General features: G+C 36.0%; 1 protein-coding gene across 1 annotated transcript; it reads left to right on the top strand.

Annotated features, from left to right (window-relative positions):
* Positions 1–10,524: 10,524 nt before the first annotated feature.
* LOC129271386 (SNF-related serine/threonine-protein kinase-like) lies at positions 10,525–11,388 on the top strand. Its single transcript, XM_054908761.2, has one exon. It carries the CDS (start codon positions 10,747–10,749, stop codon positions 11,371–11,373), a length of 627 nt encoding a protein of 208 aa, XP_054764736.2. The 5' UTR covers positions 10,525–10,746; the 3' UTR covers positions 11,374–11,388.
* The last annotated feature ends 8,129 nt before the right edge of the window (positions 11,389–19,517 follow it).

The following is a 19,517-nucleotide window of genomic DNA, read 5'->3' as shown; positions in this document are numbered from 1 at the left end:
AAAAATAATTTATTTTATAGCCTCCCCCCTTTCGCATATTTTCAATCGTTCTCTTTCTTGTGGTATTTTCCCCGATCTACTGAAAATTGCAAAAATAATTCCAATATACAAAAAAGATGATCCATGTCTTATCTCAAACTATCGTCCAATTTCTTTATTACCGGGTATCTCTAAAATACTTGAGAGAATAGTTTACAAGCGTTTATATTCTTTTTTGAACAGCAATAATTTACTGATTCCTAATCAATATGGTTTCAGAGATAATCATTCAACGGACCTTGCACTTTTGCAATTATGTGACAAAATGTATGATTCTTTATCTAAAAAGGAACACACTGTTGGTGTTTTTATTGATTTGTCGAAAGCATTCGATACCATGGATCATCGCATTTTACTTTGTAAATTAATGAAATATGGAGTTAGGAGGGTGGTTCTCGCTTGGTTTAAAGATTACTTAAGCAATCGACGCCATTATGTTTGTTTTAAATCTAAATCCTCTAATATTTGTACTTTAAAATGTGGAGTACCACAAGGATCTATTTTGGGTCCCTTGTTATTTTTGATTTATATGAATGACATTGTGAATTCATCTAAAATATTAACGTTTGTTTTATTTAGATGATACAAATGTATTCTATTCACACAAAGACTTACATATACTTGTTCCAACACTTAATTTAGAATTGAAGAAATTATCAATGTGGTTTAGAGCTAATAAGCTCTCTTTAAATATAAACAAAACAAATTTTATGTATTTTCAACACATTCAAAGTAAACACAAGTTTCTCAACAACATTTTTATAGATGATATTCCCATCACGGAAAAACAAGAAACCACATTTTTAGGTGTTTTGATTGATTCAAATTTGACTTGGAACAGTCACATTCGCAATATTTGTATGTTGACATCCAGAGGGATAGGAATCTTATATAGATTGAAATATTATATCTCAAAAAAGTCATTATTTATGCTTTACAATTCATTCATCTTATCCCACTTATCTTACTGCAACATTGTTTGGGGGTATAGTAGTAAGTCAAGAATAGAAACTATATTCCGTCTTCAAAAAAAGGCACTTCGCATCTGTACACTTTCACATTACATTGCACACACTAATCCAATATTTCACAACTTAAAGACATTGAAAATTGAGGATATTAACACATACCAAATAGCCATATTTATGTTTAAATTTTCCACAAATACCATTCCAATTCCATTTCGCAATTTTTTTTATCTATAACAAAGACATACATACTTATCCAACGCGTCATTTAACAGATATCCACTTAGCCAACCCCAGAATCTTACTCACTCATAAAACAATTCGCCACCATGGTCCAGATATTTGGAATGCCTTGCCACATAACATCAAACAGTCTGCGTCTCTTTTTTCTTTTAAAGCTTCATTGAAAAAGTTTCTTATTTCTAAGTATTCTTAAATGTATCACCTGCACTCACCCACTAGCACTCACTCGCACTTAAAAAAAACAACTTTATCTTGTCTCTCCCCATTAAAAATCTTAACTTTTATACTTTCTCTTTTGTGACATCATTTTATCGAATTCTATTTATAACCTATTATTACGGTTCCCATGTAGCCCTCCCTCTTGGCTGCTATTGTTTCAAGCAGTTACCTGCTTATTATATAGCTGGCCCCTGCATTTTTACCCACTTTACTAATATTTTACGTGCTTCATTTATGTATTTTTTCAGCCTTATTCATTATTTATATTTTCGATTGTCACACAAAAATGTACTCATTTATGTCATTGTTATTGTATCATTCTATTTTCATTTGTTGATTTATGAATAAAATGCAGAAACTCCTGCAAAAAAAAATTAAAAAAAATTGATAAACTGTTGAACAATCAATTCCCAACTCCAAAAGAGCAGTCGACTGTACTTATTTCGATACGCGTTTATATGGTATCATTAAAGGACGACTCCACCCCAACAAAATGCTGCATGAGTTGAATAAAAAGAGAAAAATCCAACAAGCATAACACTGAAAGTTTCATCAAAATTGGATGTAAAATAAGAAAGTTATGACATTTTAAGTTTCGCCAAATTTCACTAAAAACAATATTATATGCACATCTTGCTCGGTATGCAAATGAGGAACCGACTGATGACGTCACTCACTATTTCTTTCGTATTTTATTATATGAAATATTCTAATTTTCTCCTCAATGTCCTATGAAACAAAGTTATATTCCTCCCTGAAAATTTGGTATCACCATTGTCATAACATTTTATGGTTCAGTTTAGTTGGTCCTTAATGTCAAATTGGTAAAAATTGAAATATTACGATAAAAAACCCCAAATGAAATAGTGAGTGATGGACATCATCGACTATTTCATTAGCATGTCACTGAGTTGTGCATAAAAGTGTTTTGTAAAAAAAAAAAGCAAGCGAAAATTTAGAATGTCATAACTTTCTTATTTTGCATCCGATTTTGATGACATTTTCAGCATTATACTGGCTTGATTTTTCTCTATCGATTCAAATCATTTTTTTTCTGGGATGGACTTGACCTTTAATGTGTTCTTGATTTTTTTTAGGTCATACGACGCATGTCATTCAGCTGTGGATCTTTGTTGTTCTTATTGTTGTTGTTTCATTGATTTCATTGATTTTATTTCATTTTGACGCAGTACACGTACATAAGCCAAAGGCAGTGGCGTAACATGCGGGGGGGCAGGGGGAGGGGCAGGCTGCCCCCAGGCGGATTTCACCGGGAAAATTAAAAAAACGGGGAAAAAAGAAAAGGGAGGGAGAAAGAAAGAAAGGGAAAGGGGGAGGAAAAGGGAAAAGGAAAGGACGAAAAGGGAAGGGAAAGGGAAAAGTGAAAAGAAAACGAAGATTTATTTTAATGGAAAAGGAAGGAAAGCGGGAAAAGGAATGAAAGAAGAACATTTGAGAAAGAACAAATCATTCCGACATAGGCCTATGTACATACCTTGAACATACCTTGAAGCGCCACACTTCCATCTTCACGTAGATAGATATTAGTGTGGCAGGGTTTGGGGGGCTTTATAATTATGTAATGCAATAGTATGATGGGAAATAAATTAAAAGATGACAAAATAGCAAACAATAGCGGAAAATGAAGGTAGAATGGAATTAGTCAAAAGCTGAATTGGAAAACAAAGAAAAGTGACAAGAAAAAAGATTAATAACTCGACCGGGCTGCCGAAGATAAAGAGCGGGAAGAAAGATCGACTGCATACAACATTGTGCTATAAGCCTGCTAATAAGCTACCGGAGCTTTTCCCCAGACCCCATGCAGTAGGGGATCTTCATCTATAACCTTCAATGGCTCTATAACGCCCCCATGTAGGGACCCTTCTTACATTAAGCTTTACGTTCAATCACTGGCGTACAGGCGCGGGGCGGGGGTCTTGGTTTCACACCCAAGAGGAAATAAAATAAATTACAGGAGACAACGTATAATGAAATGTGTTATTTGCTGAATATAATGGAAAAAAATCTTTCACTTAATTATAATTTAATTTCAATAGGCAATTTTTTTCCAGCTCGCTTTCCTCGCTGGCGACTTTTTACAAATTTTCCCACATTGCTATGTTTTGCCCCCTCAAAATATTTGGTTCAACTGGGTTGAATAAATGTGTTGTGTAAAAGCTCTGTATATACCCGCGATTTGATTGAAAATAGCGGCAATCTGCGAGGTTTAAATGCCTTTGATATCAAGAAGTTCCGGGGGCTCCAGACGGACCCCAACCGCATAGAACTGCCGTATATGAGTATGGAAGGATTGGGTCACGGTCCCCAAAAGTTCTACAACCAAGAAAAAAAAAGGAGGAAAGAAAAGCAAAGGAAAAGTGTAGGATATGATTTTATTTACTGAATATAATGTCAAAAAATATCTCAAGGTTATAGATTCTCATGAATAGGTGATTCTTTTTTTTATCGCTCGCTTCGCTCGCTCGGGACTTATATTAAGCAGCTTTTTAGCACCTGCGCCCCTCGTTTTTTTTTACTCTTCACGCTACTGCCGCAACTGATAATCCTGTTCAGTGGCGTACAGACCACAAAAAAGAAATGAAAGAGTGAAATATATTCTCTGGATATCATGTAAAAATCTATCACAAAATTGGATTTTTGTATTAAAAATGTCAAGATTTTGCTCGCTCGCTTCGCTCGCTCACAAATTTTTTTAAAGATAAATTCTGCCTGATACGCAATGTCTGGCCCTCTCAAAATCGTCGCCTCATTACACCATTACGCCTGTTCATACCATGATATGACCGGGAAATTTTTGGCTCTTGCCCCCCCCCCCCCCCCCCCCGGCCACCGATCCCTGTTACGCCGCGGCCAAAGGCTGTTCTTCAGAACGTCCGTGTATATAATAATAACACATTACAAGTCATGTATATACAATTAAGAAATACAAAATAATATCAAACATCGATATTACACGAAAGATACATTTTTAGCTGTGAACATACGAAAATATTCTGCATACTAAAAAAGATTACCTGAATCCAATCGGTTGGTGGCGCTGTATATAAGGAAAACAAACTACTGGTATCTGGATACGAATGGGCAGAGCGATGCCCCCCTAAAAAAACACGAAACAAAAAACAAAACAAAACTAAAACAAAACAAAAATAAGATCAAGTTTTCATCCACATATCCCATTAATTCCACACACGCTCACGCACACATCCAGCCTTTTTTTGCGATGGCCCAACGACCGTATGGTGTTACTATGTTACTACTACTACTACTACTACTACTACTACTACTACTACTATACTACTACTACTACTACTACTACTACTACTACTACTACTACTACTACTACTACTACTACTACTACTACTACTACTACTACTACTACTACTACTACTACTACTACTACTACTACTACTGTACTACTACTACTACTACTACTACTACTACCACTACCACTACTACCACCACTAAGAACTACTACTACTACTACTATACTTCTATTAATAAATTAGCCACGGACATGGAGGATCGAGCCCCCCCCCCCCCCCCCGACCCACAATTTTTTCATCAGAGTCATTAAACTAAGGGAAATTTGCTCTCTGTGAGTGGTGATAACCTTGTTTTCACTAGTGATTACTATTTTTTATCAGAAATTATTCCGTCTTGTAATTTATGATATTTTGGTGCACATACACAACATGGAACCTGCAGACATTATACCTCTGCTTTTTATGCAGGTTCCTTAATTTTCACTCTTATTTATTGCCATCGTCATTATCTTCTGTATGTATCAAATGCATTTTTTGTATTATGTTGTTATATTGTGTTGTGAAGTATGAAAATAAATTAAATTCAATTCAACATGCATAATAATTTTATAATATCATTTAGGCCTATTTCTTTTTATGATAAAATATAACACCGCAAACCATCATTTCTCCCTCTCTCACTGCTCGCTTATTATATGATGAATAATTGAATATATGATAATAACAGAATTTAGACAAATGATTTCAGGAAGCTCTCAAAGCTGGCAATGCAAATCAGCATATTTGGAGAGGAAAAACACCCCTTTACTCTAATCGATCACTGGTAATTGATATTCAATAATACCATATAAATAGTCTTTAAACGTGTGGAAAGATTTATTTTTTAGTCTTCTTTATGTTTTGTTTAGTGTTATTTTTTATTTTTATTTTGCAGATTGAGTTTATTCATTGGGTTTTTACAGATTTGAATCAAAGATTCTGAATCCTATGATATGGGGAACTAAATTTTGGTGCAATTTTTCCAACTTTTAGTGCAGTATTTCCAAGTGTCTTATTCGGCATGTTCAAAGGGAACTATTCGATGGTCCCTCGATGGTGAAAAGAAGATATCTAATAATATCTCATTTATGTACTTTTTGATGGACTAAGTTATGCCACCCCGGCTAAAAAAAACAAAGAAAAAACAAACAAACAGATACTGACCCCCATGTTTGACAACGAATTTTTGAGAGGAACGGGCAAATCTCTTTGACCTGCAACGGTGACGGTATTCGCTCCGAAGTCGTTTGGGGTTGTTTGCAATACTTTTATTTCTACACGTTTTGAATAGGCCAATATATATTTCCATGTCTTTATAAATTGATTATTCATCTACACGTACAAGTCGGCCTGTAGGCTTAGCTTAGAATAAAAAGCTAGAATTCCTAGTCAGAATTCATGTTTAACTAGGAATCAGCCATGACCCCATGACTGCTAATAGTCTGGTCTGTTAGCGAAATTATGTGGACACGGTGGACAAAAGCGTGATTTTTTCTCCAGACCTTTGTTTATGTATAAGAATTAAGAATGGGGTATGCTCCAAAAAATCTGGCTGCAGGAACAGTGAAAAAATGGGTGAAAATGTCAGAATTTATGAGTTTAGATTGGTCTGCTATATAGACTAGCGCTAGTGCAAAACTCAATAGCAGTGCATTATTTTGCATTGGATTAGTTCTTGAATTCAGACCCTATTTGAACAGATCTTCTGTTTGTCCTTGCATCTCAATGCACCAAAATCTGAATGCAGATGCTAACCAAGCCCAAGGGTGGCGGTGGAGGGGGTTGAATGTTGGTGTGTATGTACATATTTTGGTCTTGGGGTAAAGATGTGCAATACACATTTTTTGCATGTGTTGGAAATGGTGTTGCCATGGTAACAGTGTATTATGGCAAAAATAAGGTAAAAATCTTGCAGTTAGAACTACTTCCTCTGTTTTTAACCGATTCTCATGAAATGTGGCACACACATTGGTCTTGAGGTGAAGATGTCTAAGACACATTTTGTGTGTCTTTCAGAAATCTTGTTGCCATGGTAACAACACATTATATGGTGAAAATTGGGAAAAAAACTTACAATTCAAACTGCTTCATCAGATTTCAATCAATTCTCATGAAATTAGGCATACACATTGGTATTGAAGTAAAGATGTACAAGGCACTTTTTGTGTGCGTTTCAGAAATTGTGTTGCCATGGTAACAACATATCATATGGCAATATTTAGGTAAAAAACTTGCAATTTGAACTACTTCATCAGTTTTGAACCAATTCTCGTGAAATTTGGCTCACACATTGGCCTTGGGGTAGAGATGTGCAAGAACCTTTTTTTTTTGCATTTGTCAGAGAGTGCATTGCCAGGGTAGCCACATATGATTGCCAGAAATGCAGGAAAACTCATTGTGGATCAAACTACTTCCCCTGTTTTTAGTCAGTGCTCATAAAAGTTGGAAGAAATATTCATCTTGGGGTAAAGATTCATATTAAATTCTAAATGTCTTCTCTGCATTAAAATGTTCACGCCAGAGTGTGGGGGTACTAATCACCTTCATTAATATTTCTAGGTCTTGGGGGGAGGGGCGGGATTGGTCCTTAAAATCTGACATTGAAATAAAGAAGGTTAAAGGCGGTGGCCATTAGAAACATAAACATGATAAACACTCTTAATACGCATCCCCTCAAGGGCATAGGCTGGAGGTACACTGGGTGAATGTGAAACCTTCCGCTGAGGCAGAGGAGTTCCAACACTGGCAAGCAAAACAAAATGTGTACCCCTTCTACTTTCAACAGCTGATTTTCCAAACCTTAGTTCCACCTCCCCAAGACGTGCACCCCTCCCCATACCACTTTTAGTTCTACCTCCCCATGCTCAAACCAGTCTACCTACACCTTTGCCCCTCATGTGTCTTTGCATTTTTAAAGCTAGACATTTTTTTTTTTGGGGGGGGGGGTCTTTAGAAAATGACCTCATAAAAGTTAAAAGTTAAAGCTAAAGGATTATGACTAGGAACTTCACCCCCCCCCGAAAAAATAGGGGGCTGATATATTTTTTGAGCAGAAAATGCCCCCCCCCCTTAAAAGGTAAGAAGAGTCCTTTGCACTTCAGACCATTCATTTGAAGTTTAATGCATTCTCATTTGAAAAAAAAAATGTTTACGGTACCCAATTAACCATTGTTTATTTATATTCTCCTACTCAGTCTTTTATTCATATTCATATTCCGTTCCTACTCTTTCTTTTTAACTTTCAAATCACTCTTGATTTTGAGCTTCACCATACCATCTCCTGTTTCCTCTCTCTCCAAGTATATTTTTTTCTGACATATTTTAAAGTGTACATTTAATCGTGCAACTAATTATAGAAATATAAATATATACAAAAAATTTATTTGGACACCGGAAACAATTTTTTTTAAAAAGCAGAATGTTTTAGGCTTTAAATTAATACGCTGAAGTGTAAAGGATTTTTCTCCCACCCCTTTTTTTTTGGGGGGGGGTTAAGTTCCTAGTCGTAATAATTTCCTTTTACTCTTTATGTGGCAATTTTCTAAAGCCCCCTCCCCCCCAAAAAAAAAAAAAAATAAAATAAAAAAAATGGAAGGGGTGGTTTTTTTAAGAGTGTTTAAGTCTAATGGTCATGGCCGTTAACATTCTATATTTCTATGTTGTCAGTTTTTAAGGACCTTCTCCGCCCCCCCAAAAAAGGACCTATAAATATTATTGAAGGTGATTAATACCCTGCGCTATTATATGACGTTATAAAGGGGAATCCAACCCAAATAAACACTTGTTTTAGAGGAAAATGAAAAATCAGACAAGTTTATAAAAAGTTTAAACAATATCGGACAAACCATAAGAAAGTTGTGAATATATAAAAGTTGTAAACATTGGTAATCACTATACCCATGAAGACTTCAAATTGACCACAGTGTGATGTCATAGTAATGTAAGGCAAGGACCACTCTTCCATGTACTGGAATAATTAATTGGCTACAATTTCCTTTTTTCAAAAGTTTTACTTCAAATTATATCTCGCTCATGAGGACATAAACCATTATACTACCGGGTTTATATTACAGCCCCAATGGAATTGGGGGTTTAGGAGAAAACCAAAAATCCTAATAATTAAGTACTAGTCTTATGGGAAAGTTGTCCTTTCGGCCTCACCCCTTGTCATAATTTACTTACCCAGTTGCCAATTTGAATTCTACATACTAGTAGCCTTAGGGATCTTAATTTTAAAGCAGCCATAACTTTATTTTGCTTGTCCGATTTCTTTCAAACTTTCACCATTCTTATTTTTCTCCTTTTCCATGCACACAACGTTATGACCAAGGCTGGATTCCCTTTTACCACTGAATATGAATCTTTACACAAAATGAATATTTGTGTCAACTTTTATGAGCACAGGCTGAAAACTGAGAAATAGATTGATCCACAATGAGTTTTCCCTATATTTCTAGCTATATGTGGTTACCAAGGCAATGCACTCTCTGACAAATGCAAAAAAAAAAAAGGTTCTTGCACATCTTTACCTCAAGGCCAATGTGTGAGCCATAATTATTTCATGAGAATTGGTTCAAAACAAAACAAAATGATGAAGTAGTTCAAATGCAAGGTTTTTACCTAAATTTTGCCATATGATATGTTGTTACCATGGCAACACAATTTCTGAAACACACACAAAAAGTGCCTTGTACATCTTTACTTCAATACCAATGTGTGTGCCAAATTTCATGAGAATTGATAGAAAACTGATGAAGCAGTTTGAATTGTAAGTTTTTTTCCCCAATTTTCACCAAATGATATGTTGTTACCATGGCAACAAGATTTCTGAAAGACACACAAAATGTGTCTTAGACATCTTCACCTCAAGACCAATGTGTGCGCCAAATTTCATGAGAATCGGATGAAAACAGAGGAAATGGGGTCTAACTGCAAGATTTTTACCTTATTTTTGCCATAATACACTGTTACCATGGCAACACAATTTCCAACACATGCAAAAACTATGTATTGCACATCATTACCCCAAGACCAAAATATGTACATACACACCAACATTCAACTCCCTCCACCACCACCCTTGGGCTTGGTTAGCATCTGCATTCAGATATTTAGTGCATTGAGATGCAAGGACAAACAGAAGATCTGTTCAAATAGGGTCTGAATTCAAGAACTAAACCAATGCAAAATAATGCACTGCTATTGAGTTTTGCACTAGCGCTAGTCTATATATCAGACCAATCTAAACTCATAAATTCTGACATTTTCACAAATTTTTTCACTGTTCCTGCAGCCAGATTTTTTGGAGCATACCCCATTTTTAATTCTTATACATAAACAAAGGTCTGGAGAAAAAATCATGCTTTTGTCCACCGTGTCCACAAGTAGGGCATTTTTTACGCTAACAGACCGGACTATAATGGTTCATGCATTGAAAACGGAGCCAGTAACCGAGCTGAAAAATATCAGAATCTATAAAAATGAAAATGTTGGATTCAAAACGTTTTTCTTGCCTCCCCTCAATATAGTCCACTGATAAAAGTCACATCTCGAGTATTATTGGCTGTAGCTGGCTTTGTACCGGTATAATACTGTCAGTCAAGATGTCAACGGCGATGTGATTGGATGATTTACGACCTTTTCGATAGGCCACAGTGGTAAACCCAATCAGAAGTACCGTTCTAAGCGCACCAGTAATATGGTCACTATACTGCACTGCACTCTGCGCATATACATGTACCGGTATGTTGTGTGTATTGTGTACCGGCGAACAATGGTGGAAATGAACCGGCACAGTCAGGGAAGAGGCAGACGTCAACTTGTCATTTTTTGGAATCTTAAAAAAACTGTTGATTTAAAGCAGGGGAGTGACACTTTTTTGGCCTAAAGTATGACCTGACGACCAGATAGGTAAGACCCTATCAACAAGGTTTTTTTCTCCATCTTCCCGCACCATGAGTGGGTTATATTCCAAGCACAATCATGACGCGAAAATCGTCGGTCTGTACGACTTGGAGGAGACGCTTGGACGGGGCCACTTCGCGATCGTCAAGCTGGCTCGACACATCTTTACTGGAGAAAAGGTTGCAGTCAAAGTGATCGATAAATTGAAACTTGATGAAGTATCAAAGGCTCATTTATTTCAGGAAGTGCAATGCATGAAACTGGTGCAACATCCCAATGTTGTCCGGTTGTACGAGGTGATCGATACACAGACAAAATTATATTTAATTTTGGAATTGGGAGATGGCGGGGACATGTATGATTACATCATGCAACATGAAAATGGTCTTGATGAAGAACTTGCCAGAACTTACTTTCGACAGATTGTGGAGGCTATTTCCTATTGCCATAAACGGCGCGTTGTTCATCGAGATCTCAAGCCGGAAAACGTCATCTTTTTCAAAAAGCAAGGTGTTGTAAAGCTGACCGATTTTGGATTTAGTAATTGTTTCGTGCCTGGAAAGAAATTGGAGACCTCTTGTGGAAGTTTAGCATACTCAGCTCCTGAGATTCTTCTTGGGGATTCTTATGATGCTCCTGCAGTTGGTAAGATAATTGTCACAATATCGAAAATATGAATATATTCTGATACAGTCCAATGCCAAACAGATTCTTCCTCCATCATGAAATGTCAATATTTAACAAACAAATTGTAGCACACACATAACCGGCAAGTAATAATAAAAGTAGGAGAAAACTTAATCAGAGAAGTTGGCATACTCTCAAATTACAGAACTGCCAAGTAGGTCTGCAGTAATATGGATTTCCCATTCATATATGGAATTATGGAAATGTATGGTAGTGGATTACCAAACACTTTTCATGAATTCAGACATATCAAACTAGGACTATACTATATCAAACACATTCTCATAAAATTCATCAACCATAAATACACAATTACCTACAAAATAAATTTATAAGTATATGTAGGCCTATGTAAAAATTTTGCTGAAATCGTTTTTTTATTTTACGATAATAGCTTCCAATCGGACCCCTCTTCGCATGTGAAATATTTTGGTCACTTGAAAAAGGTATATTACCGAACTTGTGTTTTCTATGGGAAAAATTGAGAACACAAACAAAATCACTGATGACCTATTTTGACCATATTTTATTATTTTTAGAATATTAAGACTTTTGAAAATGTGTTTTTAACAATTTTTCATCATCTTTCTATTCAAGTTCTCTTAGGAAGGATGTTGCAAAGTTTTAAGCATATGAAATTATTTTCTGACGCGTACGCTGCGCGCGTTCGGTAATACAAGGCCGGTCGGTAATACAATCACTCACTGTACATGTATATCTCCATGACTCCATTTAGGCATTATAAAATGTGTATCATTTATGGAAAGGAAAATCAGTTTGGGGCTTGGCAATCAGTAGACTGCTGAAATCTGTCTGTTTAGAGGAGTTTGTAAGCAACTTTTTTTACTTCTTTACTTTCTACTTCCTACACAAGGAGGAGCTGTAGTGAAGCAAGACATACTACATAGTCTAGTGCAATAACTAACGTAACAGAGACTGAAGCTTGCGGTCTAGGCAATCAATCTATTGAGCAAGGCCCTCATAAAGAGCCTCAAACTAAAGTTTAAATTTGATTGAGTTCTTACAGATGTTTATTACCATCCGAAAACGTGACCCAGGGCTTGAACCTAAAATCTCTGCATCAGTTTGTAATTTCCCGGATGTATATTTTAAATTGGATTACAGGCATTCTGTAGTCTGCAACAATACCCAGATGTGAAATGTAATGTTATGTAGAAATACTGAATACTGTAAACTGAGTAGACAATTTTTTATGATGCGTCTAAACAAAAATTGTCTGCTCACACTTGAGTTTTTGGGCTCTTTTGTGTATGAGAATAGATACATAATGTACATGTGGAAAGAAGAACAAATTTCTTTGTAGCAAATAATGAGCATGTGACAAATTCCATTGAAAGTTGTCCATCGTTGGTCATTCCAAATTACAAATTTCAGTCAATTTTATGATGCTGAATATTGGGTGTAGTTCTCTATGATGGCAGAGAAGAGGACTGTCTGGCATTGACGTCACATTCGTCATCTAGTCACGTGTGTAATGACTTGAGTGTAAAATGTAAATATAAATTCTGCTGATCATCTCCAATATGACAATCACAATGTACATGTAGAGCAGGGATTCTCAGATAGTGGTGCGCGCCACTTGTGGCGCACCAAGCCTTGCGGAGTGGCGCATTGGAGCTGGTGTGAAAAAAGGGAAAGCATGAGAAAATAAAAGTTTGATCTAATAAACCTGAGGTTTGATCATTTTATAGAGGGAAAAAAAACACCTTGGCTCTGTTATGCTTATTGATTTCCTTGGATTGTCTTTAGTCTAATATTCAATAACCCCTATTATGGAGAATCGGTGGTTGTTGTTGTTATTTTGAATAGGCAAACTAGTCAGTTTTGACTAAATATTGTTGCCTTGTTGATTAATTTGCTTTCCTTTTTTTTTTCAAAACAGAATAATTTCTTTGTTGAATCTATATCAGTTAGAAAAGTAAAGGAAAGAGAGGAAAGAAAAGTTCTTAGGAAATCGTGCAAGACCACCACTCATGCCCTGATCTGCACGCTATCCTGACAAGCCCGCTCGAGGAATATTATGGAGGATCGGTGGTGTTCTTCTTACTGTATTTATCCTATTCTCGGTGTATTTTATGACTATGTACATCTGTTAAAATACATTCGTGAACAGTTAATAATAATCAATAAACTTTGTATTTACCCAGGGTAGCCATTTCAGTTTGGTAACTACAGCGGGCCCTGCATATACATGGACATGGTTGTTGGATAGTGGAGCAGTTCAGATTCTCAACAAGAAATTTGGAGCTCTAACAAAAGTTATTGAGAATGGCTGATGTACATGCAGAGTGTCATACATGTACATGTATTTTGCTCCCCATACGTGTCTAGATTCAGACCCCCTGTTTATACAGCACATTATGGTGCGTAAATTACTAAAATGTGCATTTTACCAAAATGTGTGGACTATGAGCCACTTTGTCCAATGGCCATTTGGTGTATAAATGTCCTTTGGTTCAATATCCATTTGGTCCAAATTGGTTCAATACCAACTTGGTCCGATTAACAGTTGATCCAATACCCACTTCGTAGAACTGACAGTTGGTAAAATACCCACTTGGGCCAATACCCATTGGCATTTGGTCCAATTCCCACTTGGTCCAATGCCCATTACATGTAGGTCTAATATATGTATAAATCCATGCAATCACATGGTAATAACACTCCTCAGCTGTTGTCTCGCATACACCCCTCCCCCACACACACATTCACCCCTTTTGTGAATTGTGAACAATATTTAAGGTTCCCAATTATTCTCTCTTAAAAAATCTCAACAAAAAAAAAGAAAATTTAATTGACTTTGTTTTCATGAAATTCTCGCTTGCAAATGCAAAACAAAAACAAACAAAACATGGAAACAAACTAAAAAAGAGGTACAATTCCATCTATTACCCACCCCCCCCAAAAAAAAAAAAACCACTAATACTGATGATTTCATGTCCAAATTAACTAATGCCATGTGCAAGAGAAAGACAAAACGAGACTAAAAAACACAGCTGAGCTGTGCTCTTTTAGTGTAATAGTTACATGTAGTTAAAGAAGTGACTGGTATAGTAGGGTTTATCAACAATATATACAAATAAAATAATGACTTTTAACAGAATAAAGCATCTGCACATACATGGAGAAGCCAATCTCAGGATTTTTTTCTGGAATTGCCATTAATGTTTTTAAAAAAGTAAAAACAATGAATGGAGACTAAAGATTTTTTTTAAATCCCAATGACGGCCACAATTGTAAATGTTCATACCTGTCCATTTAACAATAGTGGGCACAGACTCAGAATTTGCCTAATTCTGCGTTCAGCAAATATAGACCACCTGCTTTTTTGCACTACTTTTTTTATAGAACAATAGTGTTTAGTGACACATGATTCCAGAAATAGCCACTACCGAGAAGCCTTATCAAGGTACTGTACATATCTTTGGAACGCTGACAAGTTGCACTTCCAATTAATACTTTTCTCTTCATGTAAATTGTGAAAGTTTGATTCCCCCTTTTCTGGTCGTGTGCAATTGCACAAAGACAATGTACAGTACATGAATGACGTAATCTGATGTATTATTCATTATTTTCTGGTGAATTTCAGACTTGTGTTTTCTGAAAGTACTATTGGCTGAAATTGAAAATAAAGTAAAATTTTCTGAGCAAAACACTGAAAATTTCATCAAAATCTGATAACAAATAAGGAAGTTATGGAATGTTTAAAGTTTGGTAAATAATATACAGTACTGTATTAATGAAAACATGCCATCATGAATATTCATTAGAAGGACTGACGATTTCATGTTCCCACTTCCCTTTTTCTTATGAGAAACCTGTACAATCTGTACATGTATGTAATTATAAATGTATTTCATATTTTCATGTGTGTATGGTACATACAGTACATGTAGGCCTAATGTACACAGGCCTACATGTATACATGTTTATGTCTCACTTGTAACAAACTGAATTGTAGCAATGATTACATGTACATGTAATCTTACATCTGTGTTTAATTCAATTTGTTTCATTTTTGTACGACAAAATTTGATGCAATTTTAATACATGTACAGTAAAGTGGGAATATGAGACTATCAGCTTGCTCATTGCATATTTCATGCAGACATAAAGTATGTACATGTATAAAATTGCTTACTTTCAGCAAAGTATTGTATTTTTGTTTTTGTAAACAACATAACATGAACTTCCTTGTCCAATTTTGATGAAAATTTTAGTGTTTTGTTCGTGTCCTATTTTACTTTATAATTAGTTCAAATCATATTATTTTAAGCCTGGAGTACCCCTTTAAATTACATGTACACTGTACAGGTACCTTTAGTGTACTCTTCGCATACCGGTACGTTTTTCATACGTTCTATATTCATCGAGCACCCGTCCACTGTGATATCATTGTTCGCTCATTTTGTCCATTGTTTGGAGCGGATGAAAACGGATGGAGCCACCCCGAAATTTGCTTGTCCGCTGTATCCGTTATGAATACATTTTGTGTCCGTCGGCCAGTGGGACCAGGCCTTTTAAGTGTAACTATAATCCAAAAACGAAACAATGATAAAAAAGTAACTGAATAGATGGGCACCTTCCCAATTCACACATTGGTTTGAGAATCGTACATGTACTGTAGTCTGCAAGACAGACTCATATTTGACACTTCAACCAAAATCAGGTCTAGAGTGAAGACTAGACTCCTCTTTCTGTGTCAGCCAGCCACAGTACATACAGTACATGTACATGTAGTGAATTCAGTCTCAGACTCTCACTAATTCAGACTCTGCACTATGCGAATTGCGAAAACCAAGGATCTGTGCTTGCAGACCATGAGAATCGTTTGACAAGTACTGATTGAATTTACACATGTACATGTAGGCCTACTTGTAGTCGCTTCTTTTTTCATGAATCCCCCTCCTAACACACACATACGATATAGCGTTCTTCACAAAGCTTCTGCAATCTCTATCATATACACAAATGTACAGTGCTGCTACAAAACATAACAAAGTATTACTTAGTTATCATAGGCATAGTATCTTTAAATTACATGTACAATTGACAAATGACCTATTGTTGTATTAGCTTAGAGTCTTTCTTCTTTCATCTGGTATACACACTGTAAACTTTATACATGTACATGGAGATGATTCATTTTTTATGCACGAATGAGTAAAGAACAGTTTGAAGAAAGGATACCAAATTGGTGGGCATTTTGATTTTCAAAGGAAAATCATTATTATACACTGTAGTTCAATAATATCTGCCCTTCAATTTGATACCTCAATCACAGATGGCCAAGAAATAAATAAAGATCTGTTTCTATGAAGTAATGCTTGTAAATCCATAATTTTATTAAACAAATGTGTTTACACAGATTCCCTTCTGTACATGTAGCTACATGTATCTCACAGTTAAACAAAATACTTTAAATCATTTACATTGCAACAGAGTGTTGAGTAAGGCAGTGTTTATGCTTCCACTTTTCAGGCCAGAATCAGCGTTTCCATACGTGATTAGTCCAAAACACGGTTGCGTCCATGCTTAGGCCGTGTTTATGCTTCCACTTTTCAGGCCAGAATCAGCGTTTCCATAAGTGATTACTGATTAGTCCAAAACACGGTTGCATTCATGCTTACTTTCATTTGAACGACGTTTCAAAATGCCGATCGTAAACTCACAAAAAGGTGCGTTTGTAAACGTTGTTTGACCAGAATCAGGCTTTCCGGGGAAGTACATGTATAAACAGAACCACGATCGTAAACGTGTTTAAATGACGTCATTTGGTACATGCTTCCGGTGAGATGAAAATCCGCGGGAAAATACAGTCGCACTGCTCCATGGTCGCATGTTACCTCTACGGAATTACCTGTCATCTCCCTTGTTACATTTGCATGTGTGATATTTAAGATTGATTTAAGTAGTACTATCACTAGTATTACTCTTCCATTTTGTCATCGCGATGAATGTTGAGGGATTTACACACAAAAAAATCCTGGAACATGAGTTATATGAGGAGACATCGCCAGATGCCCCAGTAGCATAAACAAATATATGTATATGTATACTTTAATATTCTTTAGTTTTTCTCACTATTATCCTCACCATGGTGGAAATTATATGGCTCTGTCAAGTAGCTCCATGCAATGACTAAAATATCAGAAATTGTTTGATGTTTAAATAACAGTCGACGTACATGTATCTTCCCCATACATGTAACAACACTCAGGAAAAAAAACTTTCGAAAAAAGGCGTGCCCAATTTGACCTCGCTTTCCTGCTCAACGAAAATTACGATGCGAAGCCAGCTGGAGTTCGTGATTTCGCCTCTGAAAAGTTGAGCATAAACAGCACTCCCAGAACCACATTTACGATCGGCGTTTTGAAACGACGTTTGAAAACACTGATTCTGTCCTCGCAATGGAAGCTTAAACACACCTTAAGTCTGACAGCTACATCTTCATTTAATTATTGGGATTCAAGCATTATTTTTAATGAAGAGAATTTTGTTATTTCTTGAGTCCTGACCATCTTCGGAGATCAGGGTATCAAATCAAAGCGCAGATGTTGAACTATTTAGAAATGTAATAATTTTCTTTATGAAAGGTTCAGATACTGCCCACTTTACTACCACCAAGTGACTGTTTTGGTATGGTGGCACGATGACGTCACCTCATGTAAGGTCTATGAAAATAAAGTTTGGTGAATAAATGCTGCTAAAGACTGAAAACCGGTTTATTATTTATTTCTCTGATGCAGTGTTTTGTTTTATCAGATTTTGCTTTGATAGTACACTGCATTTTTCATAAATTTATTGATTTTGTTGGCTTGATAAAATGCATTTCTGTGAAATTTTGTGAATTCTGTGTTCTTTGTAAACTTTGTGAAATATTTTTCTTATCTGGGAAAATTAGGGACTTTCCCCTACTTGTACGCATCATGTGTCAATGTATGGGAATGCTTTGTTGATTTGTTCTCACTGGTCTGCAGTGAATCCGATCGTCGCTTTTAAACACACGTCATAAAATTTACCAGGGTTAAAGTGAAGAAAAGCTGGTATCATTAAATTAATAGATTGGGCAGATGAACTGTTCTGTAATTTTTTCAACTAGTGCAGGATGCATACATGTACATTTGTACGCTAGGTACAAGGAAGGCTTTTGGCCTAGAATACAGTTGTACCATCGTAGGCAGGGGGGGCACTTGCTCCCCAATATGATACCTGTATACATGTATGTACACATATGTAGCAAAATTCCCAAATCACAGATCATGGAACTTATCAACGGTCGGCGTCTGGAAGAGTCTGAAATTTAATTTAAATTAAAGGGGAGGTTCATCCTGAAGGAAAGTTTATTGTAAAAATAGCAGAATAAATAATGAAATATATTGGTGAAAGTTTGAGGAAAATCTATTAAATATTAATAAAGTTATTAGAATTTGAAGTTTTTGATTTGTGACTTCATAAATGAGCACCTGCCCCATTTGTGACATAATTTGAAATGGTTCAGGATGACTGTAATTTCAAATTTCTTTTTAGGAGCAAGTGTGAAATGATTTGTGTATTGATTATAATTTGATATACTGAAGATACAATAGAAACCATTTTCAATTTTCTTAGAAATTGACATTTTTTTGTATTTTTACCATACGATATGTACATAGGAAAACTGCTTGCATATGACATCACAAATCAAATAATTGAAATTCTAATAACTTTTTTTATTCTTTGATAGATTTTCCTCAAACCTTCGCCAGTATTTTCTTTTTTGGGGGGCTATTTTTACAATAACCTCTTGGCTCTACTGCAGAATACCCCACATATTTCACGGCTACAACGTTGGCGAGGCCAACGACCTACGATGTGAAAATATTTGAGCGCTGGCGAGCCTATACGCATGCGCACTGATGCGCGTTGGCATCGTTGGAGCAGTCTCACAACATTGACATCGTTAGAGCATGTCCAGTCTCACATCGTTGGGAGCATGTGCAAAATCTCACAACATTGACATAGTTGGCTCGTTGGGAGCATGTTCAATTTCAAAGCGTTGATCATGTAATGTCTCGTTCTAATTATGTAGGCCAAATGTCTTGTTCTGAACAATAAAAAAGAGGGATTGGTA

Source organism: Lytechinus pictus, chromosome 2 (assembly GCF_037042905.1).
Source record: "Lytechinus pictus isolate F3 Inbred chromosome 2, Lp3.0, whole genome shotgun sequence".
NCBI classification, from domain to species: domain Eukaryota; kingdom Metazoa; phylum Echinodermata; class Echinoidea; order Temnopleuroida; family Toxopneustidae; genus Lytechinus; species Lytechinus pictus.
This window is presented reverse-complemented; position numbering and strand designations above follow the sequence as displayed.

Bases quoted from the DNA above. Each gene is read 5' to 3' on its own strand.
- LOC129271386 (XM_054908761.2), top strand. From the start codon at position 10,747: ATGAGTGGGTTATATTCCAAGCACAATCATGACGCGAAAATCGTCGGT.